Source organism: Pangasianodon hypophthalmus, chromosome 15 (genome assembly GCF_027358585.1).
Source record: "Pangasianodon hypophthalmus isolate fPanHyp1 chromosome 15, fPanHyp1.pri, whole genome shotgun sequence".
Lineage (NCBI taxonomy): Eukaryota > Metazoa > Chordata > Actinopteri > Siluriformes > Pangasiidae > Pangasianodon > Pangasianodon hypophthalmus.
Window position 1 is genome coordinate 6,592,104 of NC_069724.1, and position 17,403 is coordinate 6,609,506.

At 38.0% G+C, this 17,403-nt stretch overlaps 2 protein-coding genes across 3 annotated transcripts; one reads left to right on the top strand and one right to left on the bottom strand.

Moving 5' to 3' along the window:
* Positions 1–526: 526 nt before the first annotated feature.
* On the bottom strand, positions 527–4,664 carry slbp2 (stem-loop binding protein 2). 2 transcript variants are annotated; one of them, XM_026938961.3, is made up of 8 exons: positions 4,517–4,664; positions 4,307–4,438; positions 4,108–4,173; positions 3,923–4,006; positions 3,693–3,839; positions 2,296–2,460; positions 1,228–1,381; positions 527–1,153 (listed from the first exon to the last, which is right to left on the bottom strand). In XM_026938961.3, the coding sequence occupies exons 1-8, from the start codon at positions 4,561–4,563 to the stop codon at positions 983–985; spliced, it is 966 nt and encodes a 321-aa protein (XP_026794762.1). In that variant the 5' UTR covers positions 4,564–4,664; the 3' UTR covers positions 527–982. The 2 variants fall into 2 exon arrangements, with proteins under 2 accessions (XP_026794762.1, XP_026794763.1); XM_026938962.3 differs by lacking the exon at positions 3,693–3,839.
* A 75-nt stretch (positions 4,665–4,739) lies between these two features.
* Positions 4,740–9,873, top strand: zmat2 (zinc finger, matrin-type 2). The gene is made up of 7 exons (XM_034311488.2): positions 4,740–5,034; positions 5,153–5,277; positions 5,735–5,825; positions 6,101–6,224; positions 7,344–7,417; positions 7,507–7,652; positions 9,277–9,873. Exons 2-7 carry the CDS (start codon positions 5,260–5,262, stop codon positions 9,418–9,420), a joined length of 597 nt encoding a protein of 198 aa, XP_034167379.1. The 5' UTR covers positions 4,740–5,034; positions 5,153–5,259; the 3' UTR covers positions 9,421–9,873.
* Positions 9,874–17,403: the final 7,530 nt, after the last annotated feature.

The window sequence follows — 17,403 nt, forward strand, 5'->3', positions numbered from 1 at the left end:
GTGTAATGCTTCTTTTGAAAGATGTGGCTAATAATACTGGTATTGACTGAATTTTGTTTATACTTGGCATAAGTTAAAAAAAAAATTACATTAACTTTATTTCTGATTTTAGTAAACTTGAAACCCCAAAAGGGATAAATCACATTACACACACTAATTATATATATATATATATATATATATATATATATATATATAAATAAATTATACACACACACACACACACACACACAAAATTAAATAAAAGAAATCTAGAATCCTTAAGGATTGTTACACGTGGTGGGGAAACCCCATAAAGGTTCAGCAGTGTTGACCCACAACAGATGGTTCCAAGTAAAAGAAACTTTGGGAAGCTAAGAGTGTTTAACTCTCCAAAGATTGTATAAACCCAAGATGCAAGTCTGGCCAAGTGGAATATTAACTAGGTGTAAAATACTTGCAGTTACAGTGCAGTTTAAACATTAGTCTGCAAGTGTTGGGTAAGGTAGTCATGGTGCCATAATTATTTTTATTAATGACAAGATCAAACATTTAACACATCTTTATTAGGTTTGTTTTCCACTACTTTAAGTTGTACAAAAATATGCAAGGTACAAAAAGAATGGTAAGAATTACCAGCAACTTAGTCAAAAAAGATGAAAGTGGAAACCAAGGAACTGGATGTAAAGTTTAGAAAGCGTGAACAGAACAAAGTGCTTTTGGGAGCAGGATTTTATAGCAGGTGACCAAGAGGCTATGAAAGTGAAAATACAACCAGTGATGGAAACAAATTAGAACTTAATGAACATAAAGTAGTGAAAGCGTGATGTGGAGGTTAACAGTGGCGTTAACAATGAATCCATGTTACGAAGATGCTGTTTGATGCTAAACTACCATCAGTGTGCTCTGTGCATGCAACAGCTTGAGATACTAGACAAACAAAAGGTACACTTATTTCCCTGGAAAACATGGTTTAGACATGGTTTGTAGAAATCATGGTAAGTCAGTAAAATCTCCATAGTGGCTGTTCATTCTGCAAAGCAGCTTCACTGCATGTGTTGTCAGTCTCCAAGAGAAACCTCAGCCATCCCAAAACATTCTCCTCAGCAGTTAGGTGACTGTTAAAGGTATAGCCCAAACCAGAAGACTGGCCTTGCTGGCTTGTTATTTCAGCCTACACAGAAGAAAAAAAAAATGCTTAAGACACTGTGCTCAAAATTCAAAAAGGTCAAATCTTGTTCCACTCACCTGAGGCACAAGAGGCTTCAAGAACCCATTGGTTGAACCCTCAGTGGGTTGAGCAAGTACAGAAACATTGGGGTCAGATGTTTCCAACTTCCTTGCCTTTTCTCCCTTTCCTTCTTCACCCAGGTCAGTGTTCATTTGCTCAAGCAAACCCTGCCTAAGAGTAAATGCATGTAAGCCATTCAAAAAAATTACCATAGGACAATAATTGTGAAACCTTCTAATGAACTGTGTATACAGAAATGTATACAAACCTGAAATGAATATACACTCACTGGCTAGTATTAGTAGCACCTGTACTACAGATCTCAGTGACTACACATGGCATGGTTGTTGGTGCCAGATGGATTGGTTTGAGCATTTCAGAAACTGCTGATCTGGGATTTACACACAACATTCTTTGATCAGCATTTCTGCACACAGAAACACCTTGTTGTTAAGAGAGGTCAGAGGGGAATGGCCAGAAATGGTTCAAGCTGACAAAGTCTACAGTAACTCAGATAACCACTCTTTACAACCATGGAGAGCAGAAAAGCATCTCAGAATGCACAACACATTGAACTTCAAGGCAGATCCACATCGTCTCAATTTCCATCAACCAAGAACAGGAACCTGAGGTGACAATGGGCACAAGCTCACCAAAACTGGACAGTTGGAAAAAGGCCATTTCTGAAATACTCAAAACAGATCGTCTCACACGAACAACCAAGTCAACAGCCTGACCTCACATTTTTTCCCATATTCTGATGTCAACTGACTATTAACTGAAGCTCTTGACCTGTATCGGTATGGTTTGATCTGCTGCTACACGATTGTTAATGCAATTATCCAGTCAGCCAAACAGGTGTACAGGTGTTCCTATTAAAGTGGCTGGTGAGTGTTCATTTCCATAGGTGCCAGTTTTTGATATCTGGAAGAAGAATTTAGAAATTCAGTTGTCATGGTGTAGTTTGTAATTTGGAAGGAAGGTTTTCGCCAGATACGCAGATATGATCACCTCATACGGGACTAAAATGACTAAAGCGCTACATTCATCACGTATTTTTAGCCTTCAAATGCAAACATACATACAGTTGATCAATGGGATCATTTCCTTCATTTCCTTGAGAGGTCAAAGGTGGGTCCCACGCATGCAGCGCTCTCCTCCAAAGCCTGACTTGCATGTCCCAAGATCTTCGGCTATATTTGCGATATTTGTTGGGAGTAGATGGGTGAAACCCAGGGATGCGAAAACGCCTGAAATACAGTGGAAAGATGTGAAGATAGCACAGCTATAATTTCAATCTACAACTACAAATATATATATATATATATATATATATATATATATATATATATAAAAATAAAAAATACCCATTTATTGATGCAAGTGCTTTTTTTTTTTTTTTAAATACCTTAATCCCAACTCCATTACCTACTTTCATTTAAGGTGGATGCTCAATAAGCATTTTAAAGTGACTCCATATGAAGTCATACATAATTGAAAAAGCTTACTTCATAAAACAGTGTTATGTTAGACATTGCTTTAGACGATGTCATGTATGCAAAGAGACATATTCCCTGGTATTGATTCATGGACATAGTGTTTGACCATTTTCTTAAATGCTCTCCAAGGACATTTCTCAGACTAAAAAACCACAAACACTTTTATACCCACAATTTCATACTTCATAAATCCTAGAATCCTGGACTTGTATTTGGGGGTTGTTTGCTTCAGCTGTTGCTGAATTCCAGCAAACAGTCACAAAAGGACTTTCTTTACCAATATTGATATTACTATTAATAATACTTGTGTATTACTAGTATAAATATTAAATCAAACAATAGCAACACACTTGAAATATATACATATATAATAAATCTCTCACACACAGGTCCAAAAGTCTGAGACTACTAGTGAAAATGCTTCCATTTTACATTCTTTTCTAATGAAAAGTAGAATCTTAGAAATATTTATATGAATTTCATTATTTTAGTATTTGGTACATCCTCTTTTTGCTTTATTTACAGCATGCACTCAAGCTGGCATTGATACCACAGGTTTATGTAAAACCTGGCAGAGAGTGTTGTCAGAACGCATGCTTCAGTTGAACAGATAAGGCTCAAGGAAAATCTGAACTTTTGTACAAAAGGAGTTAACATGGTAAATATCACATATCTGCTTTTATTTAAATAGCAACCTAGAAATAGAACATTCAATATTGATATTGCATATTTGTTTTAATTTTTTCAAAATTCTAAACCTTTGATTATTTCCAATTTTAAATTTGGGGGAAATCACAGATTTTCAGTGTAGTCTCAGACTTCTGGACCCTGCTGTATATACGCCATGAAAAACTTGTAATAAATATTTTATATAAGACTAAAGGAAAAAACCTCGGGTATGGAACCTGGACATATTATTGGATAATGATAGATAGAGAGATAGATAGATAGATAGATAGAGATCTGAATAAAGTTATTCCTACTTTGGCACTTGCTTCACATAGTTCTGGTAACCACAAGTGTTCTTTCCATACTGAATCTGCTTTTGTCTTCGCTTTAATACAGACTCATTAGTCTCAAAAAACGATGGGTCTACATTGTGAGAACGCCACCGGAGCCTTGTTGGGGATCTAAGAAAAACAATGGCAACAATATATCAAGATACCCTTCATTACTGATCACTCCAACACACTGTAGGAAACATGCACCTGACCTCTTGAGCTCATCTAGATCCTCTGTCCCTACAGCAACGTTAGCTGTAGAAATCTTCAGGATGCACCTCTCGAGAATAGAGGATCTAATTAGAGCCCAAAAAAAGCTAGTTAAAAATACAGATACAGCAAGAATGCATGAATTTGGGCTTCACAGGAACCATAATTGAAGAGCTGAAGACGAGACCTGCGAGGTTTGCTCACGGTGGAGGAATTCTGATCTCCACTCATAGGTGACTGGGGCGTCCTAGAGCTACAGAAGATAAACAGAGCCACACAAACAGACCAACACTCAAACTTCCTAGGCCACAAACCAATACATTTGAGCCAAAACAGCAGCAAAGATTTGATCTTGCTGTTCCAGGCATAGATCTTTACCTTCTTACCTGACCAGGCTGTCATATACCGAGCTGCAGCCTGGGAGAAGCCAGGGCTCTGGGCTACCAGGGGGAAGAGGCAGCCTGAGCTTCATGTCTTGTGGTAGTTCAGGGTTGGGCCATGGAGGAAATGATAAGTCCCTAAAATACAAGAATAACAAAAACAAATTAAGACTAACACTTAATCTCTTAACAGTAACATAAAGTAAAGAGTTGGACCTTGATTCCAAAGGACTCTGAAGTAGGGTTTCAATGTGTGTTGTCATGCTGACTTTGCCACATAGCAGGCCTCGTAGTTTGAAAGAGCTTTAAATCAGCATCAGGTGCTGCAGGGCGGAGCTACACAAATAAGCCAGCAAATGCCATCAATTATTGTGAGATTTCTGTGATTTTCTGTTGTCTTCTATTTATTCTGGTGTTATTCTGCCTTAGTACAAACTTCCTTCCTTTGTAATTCAAGTTCCCCTTTGTAAGTGACTCATGTTGGTCTTTAGTGCTCAGGGTGGCCCAAGATCATCTAGGTGTCTCCAACATTTACACATTACAGGAAGTGCTGATATTCTCTCCAGTGGAAACTTCACCATATATTTACTGAAGTGTACAGTCATGCTGATTTGATCCCACAGGTCTCAAGAGCTCCTTTAACAACTGGTAATGTAATGGAACAGCCCTTAAGAGGGTGACGATTCAATCAAGGGGAAGTGGTGAAGATTAATCAATGAGGATACAATGTCAATGTATGAGTGTTTTTAAATCATCCTCCAGACTTTATTTAATTATTGCAAATAAAAACGAAAATATTAAATGTTTTCTATTTTTTTTTAATTTTTTTTTTAATGCTTGCCGCTGTTTAAGTCATGTGGTAACAGGGTGGCTCTAGCAGAGCTTTTATTTTGAAACGGCAAGGTAAACGTAAAGGTTCCTGTTTACATCACAGACAGGAAGAGGATCTGCGGTGCAACATGGCGTCCAGCAGTGGTGTAAGAATTATTTCTGGTTTAATAGTCGATTTCTAAGCAGAATTATTATTTGATTAAAAAAACGGGGCCATATTTTAATGATGTTACTGTTGCTAAATTAAAAGTATGTGTTTGAACGAGCTGCAAATACCAACTTTAGCTATTAATCCAAACACAACACACACTGCTAACGTTAGCAGTGTATTGTTTTTGTGAAATATTTAATAATAAAAAAAAAAAGTCCTCCATAGCGCACAATGTAAAGCAGGCTTTTGTGTTTTTCATCATAAATGAAATATATAATATATATAATGAGAGAGAGGTAGATATATACGTGTGTGTGTGTGTGTGTGTGTGTGTGTGTGTGTGTGTGTGTGTGTGTGTGTGTGTGTGTATGTATGTATGTATGTATGTATCTGTGTATAATCCCATGGAAAAGTTTGAACTGAAAATAAATAATTTTTCATGTCTTTAATAGGCAAAGAATGACTTTCGGCGCAAGTGGGACAAAGATGAGTACGAACAACTGGCTCAAAAGCGAATCACAGAGGAAAGAGAGAAAAAAGATGGTGAGTATATTATAATACAAGGCATAATCTCTTCATTAATGTAATGTAATATAATAACCTAGTACATTCATTGGTGGAGTGTATTACAACATCATCTAGTGAGGACAGAAAAACTCCTTTACTTTAAGTAAGACACTGGCAGGTCTTATAACTCAGCAGAGACTTGGCACAATCGGCTCAGATCTTGTGGTTTCAGTGATGATCATGACACTAATAAAGTGGCCACTGAGTGCAAATGTAACTGATCCATTTATTCCTCAATTTCCCTTTTCTAGGCAAACCTGTCCCCCCAGTTAAACGAGAGCTCCTCCGGCACAGAGACTACAAGGTGGATTTGGAGTCTAAGCTTGGAAAGACCATCGTCATCACCAAGACCACGCCACAGGCTGAGATGGGCGGGTGGGTCACTGATGCACATCTGCTTTCCACATTTCTGCAGCATGACTGCATGTGCTTTTTCACATAGTCACACTGATGTACCTCCAATAACAATGGTTATGAACAGAAGTTTAAGGTTCAGTTGATTTTTTTTTTTTAAACCGAAAGTGGCCATCTGGGATCTCCATACTCAAAAGCAAACCATTTTAGTTTAGTTATTTACACACCACTGGGAAATGGGGATTGCTCATTAGGGCTGGGTAATGTGAGAAAAATATCATCATGATACGAACCACTTATCTACAGTGCACAGGGCTATAAACCTGAATATATTGTTAGATATCGAATATATATATTCCATAAGTGTGCCTCTTATTGTAGTTAGCCTCCTGTTTCAAGCTCACATCCTGTTTCAAGTTAACATCCTGTTTCAAGCTCATGTCTGGAAATTTATTTGCATGCTTTCTGAAGAAAATCTGCCCTTTCCCAAACCCTATATCCTGTTTTACAGCCCAACAAGAAGAACAATTCATTATAAAATGTAGTGTAATATTTCAAAGTAACATAATACAGTATTTTTAAATGAAGCTGTGTTTTAAAACTTCTTTTTTCTTAAAGGTGATGAAATCGTCTCATATTATTACATATGTTACCATAAATTAAGAATAGCTGTGATAATGACTAGAACAGTTCACGGACACACACGTCGTACATTCATATGGTAGCGTATACTGTATGGCAGTGTTGAGAACTGCAAAATATGTGCATATGAGACGAAACTTTGCATGGCTAGTACGCATGTTTTAGTATTTAAAACCGGTTAGGTGTATCAACAGTGTGAATGGACAGTTTAAAATGAACTTGATTCTGAGAAAATCCTCAAACCTCGCAACACTGGTGACTAGGCAGCTGTCTGATGGTGCCAGATGTGGCCACATGGGTTTTACATTACTTCAGCAAGTGGAGTGATCGGATCACAAGATGCATCTCGAGATGCATTTAACCCCATTCACATGTTACATACTTGTTATATGATCACACCGAGGCAAATATTAATAATATGTGTGAACAGGACTCTGTCTACTCTTTTTATGTTTCATAAGTATGTCTCATAAGTGGTGTTGTACGTTTTCCATTCAGGTACTATTGCAATGTTTGTGATTGTGTTGTGAAAGACTCCATCAACTTTTTGGATCACATCAATGGCAAGAAACGTGAGTATTCCGTTTTATTCGTTTATTTGCTGTTTCACCAAATGCAGTGTGTAACATAAATTATAATTCACTTCTCTCCTCTTGTACAGACCAGAGGAACCTGGGAATGTCGATGCGAGTGGAACGCTCCTCGTTGGACCAAGTTAAAAAACGTTTCGAGATTAATAAAAAGAAGCTGGAGGAAAAACAGAAGGAGTACGATTTCGAGGAGCGAATGAAGGAATTGCGAGAAGAGGTTGGTTATGGAATCAAGCTTCTTCTCACATAAGGAGGGTTGTTGCTTAAGTTTTAGAAGGAAATATGCGGCGCTTACAATCAGATCACATCTGTGGATATGGTTAGTTTGTAAGCATAAAGACCAGTTACTAGTCAAGTGAATAGCATTAAGATCTAATATAATTTTACGGTATTTGGCAGACGCCATTATCACAGCAACACTTAGAAGTGCTTTATACACTACTACGTTAGTTATACGTTTGTTGATTCATCATTTAATCAACCAATCATGTAGCAGCAGCGCAATGCATAAAATCAGTTAGTGTTCTCATCAGACATCAGAACGGGAAAGAAGCTGTCCTAAACGGAAACATCACCTGGTCTCTTCAGCTGTTCAGTTTAGGTGAGCCTGTGCCCACTGTAGCCTCAGATTCCTGTTCTTGGCTGACAGAAGTTTCAAGTGTACTGTCATGTGCATAAAGAGTGCTTTAAGCATCTATATAGAATTAAATTCTTGTGCTACAGTTGCACATTCCTACCCAGACACAGTGCGAACAATGATAAATGAACTCTTACATAGTAAAAAAAAAAAAAAAAAAAAGTAGCAACTGTAAACATTGAACACAGACATAAAAAAAGTAATAATGTACTCTAAAAAAAGTAAAAAAAAAACTGTAAACATCGTATGCAGTCAAAAAAGTGACATAGTGGGAGATATTGCACATACAGTTCAAGGACAGTCAGAGTCTGATATCAGTCTATTGATTAGTCAGAGTTCAGTGTAAATGAAAATGGACGTGATAAAGTGCAGTGCACGGAAGGTGGAGTGGGTTGTGCTTGTGGTGGTGTTGGTGAGTGGAACCCGATCTCATCTTCTGCCCGTCCGTTTGATGGGTTGTGCATTCTGAGATGCTTTTCTGCTCACCACTTTTGTAAAGCATGATTACAAGGCGTTTCTGTTCCATTTTTTTCCCCATTCTGATGTTTGATGTGAGCATTAACTGAAGCTCTTGCTTCAGTGCTCATTTAAGTGGGTAGTGAAGAGAGAGGTCTTCACTACCTATTCATTATGATGCACTGTGCGTAATCTGAGACATAAGCCTTTAAAATTAATACACATTACTGGCATGCCATGCCCATATTGTTGTTAGGGACAGAAAAAATACGAACACATGCTTCCCAGAAGCACAGTTTTGAAAAGTGCTTAACCGCACATAACAAACTGTTTCTTCCTGTACAAATGAGTGCAGAAAAAGGGAAGGACAAATCTGTGTTTGTTTTGAGCTACGATGACTAATTTGGTAAGAAACGCAACATTTCTTCCCTCTAAAAGTAGTCCACTCTCTTAAAGGACAATTTATAAAGATTTCAAACTGAATCTAATCAAACACTCTTAACTGAAGAATTCATGAAAGCCTACTATAAAATGTGTTTCACAAACGTATGTTGGGGGGAAAACACGAGAGTGTTCCTTTCATTTCTTTAGATCATGTCTCCTTACTACGATTGAAAGTTGTTTATTGTCCATTAAGGGTTATATGAACTGATCATTTGAATGATAATGAATGTAATTCTGTTGTTCAATAATGTTTAATAATAATTTTAATTGTTGTTTCCCACCTTTACTTCGTGTGCGTTTTCAGGAGGAAAAAGCAAAAGCGTACAAAAAGGAGAAGCTAAAAGAAAAGAAAAGGAAGGCGGAGGAAGACCTTAATTTCGAAGAAGATGATGAAATGGCTGCTGTAATGGGATTCTCAGGGTTTGGTTCCTCCAAAAAGGGCCACTGAATACAAATGTGTCACGTATACCCATGCTGAGGCCTCACCACTCTGTCCAGCTGGAGGACTGGTTAGATTTTGTCAACTACACCGAATGCCATGAGAAGATACAAAGCCAACAAATAGTCCACTTATTTTGCCACCGTCAGTTATTTGACATCTCAGTACTTGTGTAAATCTGGTGATTTGTTATTCTAATTACTTGTCCAGTCTCTTCTGTAGATTTGGAGTTACAGAGTAAACTGAAGCAATATGGCATTATTGAAGACGTACTAATGAATATTTTGTAGGTGTTGGTGTAGGTGCTGAAGGATTAAAAGGCCAGCATAGACTAAAACCAGGAATTATTTTTCGTCCTCTTCTGAAATTTGAACGTGTATTTGCTGATAAATTGTTTCATTTTCCTTTTACATTAAAAACCTTTTAACCTTTTCATTTGAATAAATATTTACATGCCTTTAATCAGATTGATTTCATTTCAGTGAAAATAGCAGTTTTATCTTTACATTTAAAATAATGGGTATTATAATATCTGTCACATTAACTCATCGATAATGTCTCAACTCTGCATTTGCTTCCATGTGGAGACAAACAGAGGCTGAAAAGTACATTCAGGAAGAGGTAGAGATTCCTGATGAAATTTAAACAAGCACTAAGAATGTAAATTACACAGACCAGTGATCAAGGAGGTGTACAAAATCTTCCCTTTATTAAAGTAAAAAACATCTTGATATAATACATCTCCACTAAAATAGCACCTGTAATTAAATGAATTAATGAAATTAAAACTATTTTTGTTTGTTTATATTTGGTAATGAAATGTGGTACTTTCATTACACACTTAAGTTTACATGGTGCTTTTTGTAGTGTTTTTTTTTTTAAGTTCATACAAAGTTTTAAGTTAGAATGGTAAGTCAAAAATGCCTTAAATGTAAAAGAATAAACACGAAAAGTCTTTACCATTTACTTCTTACTTATACTGTAAATTAGATGTTCAGTAAACAAAAGCTCCATAGGTGACGATTCCGTAAGGTGCCATTTAGCCCTGGTAATTAAAAGGTTTTAGCATAGAATTAGCAAAAACACCAACTGTGATTAACAAACATCTGCACTTATAACTTGAGAACATTACAGGCATAATATAATGATTTACTTAAAAGTTCTTTTATTAATAATTTACTTTCAGTCTGTAATTTTGGTAACAGGATTGTACCATGTCAGCCAATATCTCTGAAAATAAAGGGGGAAGTGAGAGAACCCATTATTTCCAGAAATGTGGATGATCCTCCTTCCTGTTAAACATGTGACTTTGTGATTTCTGGAACGTTCCAAGTATTCTATATGTGTTCAGGTAACAGGGTTGAGTGATGTGGGAACTGAAATGTGCATTTTTCACAACCTGTGATGGATGACTCAATGACTTTTGATGACTTTTTAATCATGAGATTTTTCAGACATTAATGAAGAAAATAAGATTTCAAAGTATTTTAATGATTATGTTTTAAGGTAAACTGTATATAGTGGGATGGGACAGGCAACCTTTACCTTTAGATACATATTTCACAGTACATTAAGATATTTAGCTTGTTTCTCCAAGATCCATGCAGGGAAAAATGAAACTCAAAGTGTGTTGTGGTTCCCTTGTTTGTCTTATATTAAAAAGCAACACATTACTTCAGGAGAATTACATTTTATTTACTCTCAACTGATTTAAATTTAAGTTTAGCATGCCTGAAAAATTTACAGTCTTCTCTCAAGACCTCCTCCCCTTCATCACCACTATCATCAATAGCTCCATAACATCTGGTCATGTACCAACCTCATTCAAGACAGCAATGGTTATTCCCATCCTAAAGAAACCCACTCTAGATCCCTCGGTATCACTTCTCTCTTTTCTTTTTAAAACCCTTGAACGAACTGTCTATAATCAGCTGTCTTGCTATCTCTCACAGAACAACCTCCAAGATCCCAACCAGTCTGGCTTCAAACCGGCACACTCCACAGAGGCTGCCCTTTTGGCCGTCACTGAGAAGCTACATGCCGCTAGATCAGCCAAACTGTCTTCAGTCCTCATCCTCCTTGACCTTTCAGCAGCGTTTGACACAGTGAACCACAAGACTCTCTTGTCCACCCTCATGAGCCTAGGAATTCAATGGTTTGCTTCCTACCTGGAAGGTCGGTCATATCTGGTGACATGGAGGGGATCCACATCTGCTCCCCGCAGACTCTCCACTGGTGTTCCACAAGGCTCCGTACTTGGTCCTCTCCTGTTCTCCCTCTATACTCAATCTCTCCCTCAGACACTCATGTTTCTGCTCAGGTATTAGCATGTCTGGCAGACATCTCATCATGGATGACAGCTCATCAGCTGAAACTTAATCCCACCAAAACTGAACTGCTGTTCATCCCAGGTGATTCATCCCCATCTCAGGATCTTGCAATTTCCCTAGACAATTCTCTGATCTCACCTTCGGTTACTGCACGCAACCTTGGAGTAACCATGGACAATCAACTGTCCTTCTCCTCTCACATTGCTAATCTGACATGCTCATGTCGATTTCTCCTTAATAACATCAGAAGAATTCGTCCATTTCTTTCCACATAGGCCACACAGGTGCTTGTTCAGTCCCTTGTCATTTCAAGACTGGACTACTGCAACTCACTCCTGGCAGGTCTGCCTCTGAGCGCCATTCGTCCTCTGCAACTGATCCAGAATGCAGCTGCACGATTGGTTTTCAACCTTCCTAAATTTTCCCACACCACCCCATTGCTGCGCTCCCTCCACTGGCTTCCTGTAGCTACCCGCATCAGATTTAAAACACTGATGCTTGCCTACAAAGCCAAAAACGGACCAGCACCCACTTATCTCAAAGCACTTATCACACCTCGAGCGCCACCACGCTCCCTCCGATCCTCTAGCACTGCTCGACTGGTCCCACAATCTCTCAGGGTACAAGGAAGGCATGCATCAAGACTCTTCTCTGTTCTGGCACCTAGGTGGTGGAATGAACTTCCCCTAGATGTCCGAACAGCTGAGTCACTGGCAGTATTCAAATGACGTCTAAAGACTTACCTCTTCATAAAGTACTTAAGTTAGCACTTACACAAAAAAAAAAAACCTCCCCAATGGAGTTTTTGGACTGATGGTATTCCTAGTTTGTGACCTAGTGAGCCAATATCAGAATGTATTTTTGATAGACTTCAAAGCACTATTGTATTAAATATTAAATTTATTCTATTAAATAGAAGTTACAGTAAGATTTCGTGAAACTCCGTAATTGTTGTTCTTTGGCTAATTACTGGTGACAATCTCACAGAATTTGTTCGGTTTAGGAGAAAATGGCCATTAGCCGTTTGGGAGCTGAAAGAGTCGACTCTGAATGATAAACTGAGCCAAATGATCTGACTCTCTGAAAAGAGCTGGAATTTGCTAAAGCCAGACCCAGTGACAAGCTAGAGGGTTAGCCTACACGTCCCTGAAGAAACTAAAAACTATTAAACCAATCATGTAAATCGTCCCTGCTGAAAAAAACAGCTAAAATCAGCCTAGGCTGGTTAGCTGGTCTTTGCTGGTTTAAGCTGGATGTAGCTGGCTTTAGCTGGTCTCCCAGCCTGGTCAAGCTGGTGTTCAGCTAGTTGGTCATCTGGTCTCCCAGCTCAACATCACACTGCAGCAGAATATAAACGAAGTGCTGAAAAGAGCCTTCTTAAAATCGAGTATTGTTCCAAAACATTTCCAAATTACAAGTGAAACAGACATAGTCTTTATATAATAATAAATAACAACTAGAGTCAAGGAACTCGTTTCAGATTTGATCCCACGTATCCTTTTCTTCCCTATCTGTTTAATGACACAAAAACTGTACAGTATAATAAGAAGACACAACATACATGATTCTTCTGACTTTTGGAAATGTAATAAATTGTAACTTAAATTGTAACTTGCATAGCTCCCTTAAACTTTTTATTTTATATCTCTTTTCCAGCCCTGTAATCCTATACACATAAGTTTCTTTAACTCCCATTCCTGTTTCACTTGTAATTTTTGTAAAAGTCGGTTGAATACTGAAAATTTAAAAATAAAAAAGCTGACTGGTCAGACAACTTAACTTATGGTGAATGTATTTGTTCAGACAATATTTTAATCTGGTATGGTTCAGGGCATGCTACAGATTTAATGTTTTTAAATTAATTTATTTGTGCAACCAGTTTAATAATTTTGTTGTAGAATTTTCAGATATATTTTAGACTATTAACAACTGGAATAAGTAGTTAAGCTATGTAAAATGCTTGAAATATTTTTTTTCACGTAATCCTATACTCCATCAGGTTGGATGGGGACCGTCAGTGGACAGCCATTTTCAGGTCTCTCCAGAGATGCTTGATTGGGCTCAAGTCCGGGCTCTGGCTGGGCCACACAAGGACATTCGCAGAGTTGTCCCTAAGCCACTCCTGTGTTGTCTTGGCTGTGTGCTTACCATAAATTCTGTTTTTTGCTTTGGCATTATGGGGTATAGATTGTAGATTAAAAAAAACTTATGGCATTTTAGCATACGGCTTCAACATAACAAAATCTGAAAAAAATGAAGGGATCTGAATACTTTCTGAATCCACTGTGTATATATAAGCCTAAATACATTTGTCCCCATCATTGTCTGTTTGGTAGCAGGTCCATCTTTTCTTAAAGACAGTGGAACCTCCACACGTGGTGAGCTCACACCTGATAAATGTACATGTGAGGAGAGAACACCTGATGAGCTGCCTAATACTAGTTCAGACGGCAACAACCCACCTCTGAATAAAGAATCAAAAAGCCTTTAGGATGGCAAAGTACATTAGTTTAACTGTCACACCTTTTTACACCACTTCTTCTAGACTTCCCAGTCGATTTTTTCCCCAGATCTCAATCCAATCGAACATCTGTGGGGTGAACATCTGCTGGGTGTCATAATGTTATGGCTGATCATTGTATTTATACCTCCATATCAGGACCATTGCTAATGTTATGAAAGGTGGTAATTCGAGGGGCCCACAGGTCCAAGGGGCCCGCAACAACTTCTGCCACCCCTGGTCAGTGGAGATCATCCATATCCTTTTACATTTTAATAATTTGTGCTTCTCTTAAAGGAATATTTAATGCAAACATGAAAATTCTGTCGTTATTTATTCACCCCATGCCATTCTAAACCTGTATGACTTTCTTTCTTCTGTGGAACACAAAAGAATATATTTTAAAGAATGTCTGAGCTGTTCTGTTTTCATACAATGGAAGTCAATGGAGATCAAAAATTCACTAAAAATCTTGACATTTAAATGGTCTTTAATTTAAGATGTGCGTAAGGCAAGTCCTCATTAACATTTTCTGTCTTGAAGATCCACATAGGAGACAACATCTGGCTCAGAGAAGAGGTGTGGAAGAAAATTAATTCGGCTGCCAAAGATTCTCTATTTGTCAAAGAGATGGCAGTGGCATTGAAGTGAAGAAGTGAAGTGACTTGTGGCCAAGTATGGTGACCCATACGAGGAATTTGTGCTCTGCATTTAACCCATCCAAGTGCACACACAGTAGTGAACACACACCCGGAGCAGTGGGCAGCCTTTTTTGCTGCGGTGGCCGGGAAGCAGTTGGGGGTTCAGTGCCTTGCTCAAGGGTCACACCTCAGTCATGGTATTGAGGGTGGAGGAGAGCGCTGGTCATTCACTCCCCCCACCTACAATCCCTGCCGGACCTGAGACTCGTACCCACGACCTTCAGGTTCACCTTCGGGTTGCAAGTCCGACTCTCTATCCATTAGGCCACGACTGCCCCCGTTGTGGGGGACGGCCACGTTAAAAAGCAGAAGTGTGTCAGGAAAGGAGCGTCATATAAATAAAAAATCTGCAAAGCCTCCCCTGACACCCCCAAACTACAGGTTTTGAGAGGTAATCTAATATTTCTATGCATTCATGCATGTATGTAACCATAATCAATTTTGTTAATAAACAGTTTTACATTAGTTGATAGATTTAATGTTTGTAAAAATCTTTTATGTTCCGAAATACTTATTCATATCCATCCTTTTATACTCACTTAATCACTTACTGGTCAATAAAATATCTAGAACATATTTAAACACTTACAGATGTATATTTAATTTCATGAAGTATAAAGAAAAAATCACTATACAACAACTTTTTATCTTTATATGAGCAATAAATATGAGGAACAACTATCAGGGGCATTATCTATTTGGAATGTTTCTAGATTACTGTAGACTGCTTCTTAAAAAAAAAAAGCCAAATATGCAAAAAGACTATATCTGACCCTATAGTTTGCCTTTCTAACTAGTTTTACTAGCAAAATAGACCAATTACTAATAAAATTTTCTCTTTTTACTTTCAAGTCTGCTTCATTGACTGGCTCAAACCCAAGGAACCCGAAAAGAGAGAGAGAGAGAGAGAGAGAGAGAGAGAGAGAGAGAAACTAGTGGGGTGTTACACTATTTGGGGTATTATCCCATAAAATACAAGACATTATAAAAAAAGAAAGGAAACATGAAAATGTGTAATGCGTCTGTAAGTCTGTATATCATCATTGTTCACAGTTATAACTGAAATACAATTGCAATTGTTGAAATAGTTTTAATCATTCCAATTATTTTGTACATAGTTGTTAGAAAAAACCATTGGGGTTACATGTTGCTTGTTCTTCTTGAGGGGGCTGCAATAACAAATAAAGAACAAATTGTTTGAATGGTTGCTTGTGCTCCCGAAGATTATTTTAAAGCATACTTTGAATTATTTCTATCATTTGTTGCAGGAAAAATAGAGAAGACATGTCATCAGTCAATCAATCAAACCAGTGATGTGTTTCTGTAGCTGTGTTTTTTGATATACAAATACAAATATAAATATAAATAAAATGGACTAGTCTAGATTAGTTAGGCCTGGTCAGCTAAGACCAGCCTGACCAACACTGACCAGCTAAGACTAGCCTGACCAACACTGACCAGCTAAGACCAGCCTGACCAACACTGACCAGCTAAGACTAGCCTGACCAACACTGACCAGCTAAGACCAGCCTGACCAACACCGACCAGCTAAGACCAGCCTGACCAACACTGACCAGCTAAGACTAGCCTGACCAACACTGACCAGCTAAGACCAGCCTGACCAACACTGACCAGCTAAGACTAGCCTGACCAACACTGACCAGCTAAGACCAGCCTGACCAGCTAAAAAAAGTGATGAAAACACCTCTAAAACCAGCCTGCTAAACCAGCTATGACCAGGCTGGGAGACCAGCTAAGACCAGCCAACTAGCTTAGACTGGATTTAGCTGTTTTTTTTTCAGCAGGGATGTATCAAACTGTCATTATACTTTTCTCACATTTAAAATGAGTTGACCTACACCATTATTTTGTGACAGAACTCCTGTGTAACCACTTGGTGTCGCTTTTGTGTACAAAGAGTGAACAATGTTTTTTAGGCAGTTTTAGTGAATATTTTAGTTTTAGTCCATATTTCAGTTGCTACGTATACCAGAGTCAAGTAAGTAGTCATGGAGAGTATGAAGTACAATTTCTAACTAAGAAAAGACAAGACAAGTGAATGAAAACATGAATATGAAACAAACAAACAAACAAAAATTCTCCACAAGTGAATGTAATAGCTCTGTGGTGGTGTTTATTAGACTGTACAGTTTGGGTTAACTAGGGCTAACTGCTAACAAAGTACAATAAAGCTGATGTAATGGCTCATTACTAACATGGTGTCAATGAAAAGCATCTTGTAGTGTGTAATGATCTGATGTATTTAGAAAGAAGAGCAGAACTGAGATACAGATGTGGTCATTTTTGTGTATTTAGAATAGAAAGAGGCCATTGAGGCTGTAGGTTAATCCAGGAATAGTGCAAACCTTGTGTCTGAGAAGCAGGGCTGTCTAGTATGAATGGGCTAGCTGGGCTAAACCCCCTCCTATCTTTCAAAGATTAACAAAAAAAAGGTCAGATT

Coding starts and splice junctions, on each gene's coding strand:
- zmat2 (XM_034311488.2), top strand. Junction 5,826..6,100: donor GGAAAGAGAGAAAAAAGATG/GTGAGTATATTA, acceptor TCCCTTTTCTAG/GCAAACCTGTCCCCCCAGTT. Junction 7,418..7,506: donor TCACATCAATGGCAAGAAAC/GTGAGTATTCCG, acceptor CCTCTTGTACAG/ACCAGAGGAACCTGGGAATG.
- slbp2 (XM_026938961.3), bottom strand. CDS start 4,563: ATGACAACACACATTGAAACCCTACTTCAGAGTCCTTTGGAATCAAG. Junction 4,007..4,107: donor ACCGTGAGCAAACCTCGCAG/GTCTCGTCTTCA, acceptor GGCTCTAATTAG/ATCCTCTATTCTCGAGAGGT. Junction 1,382..2,295: donor AATGATCCCATTGATCAACT/GTATGTATGTTT, acceptor ATTTACTCTTAG/GCAGGGTTTGCTTGAGCAAA.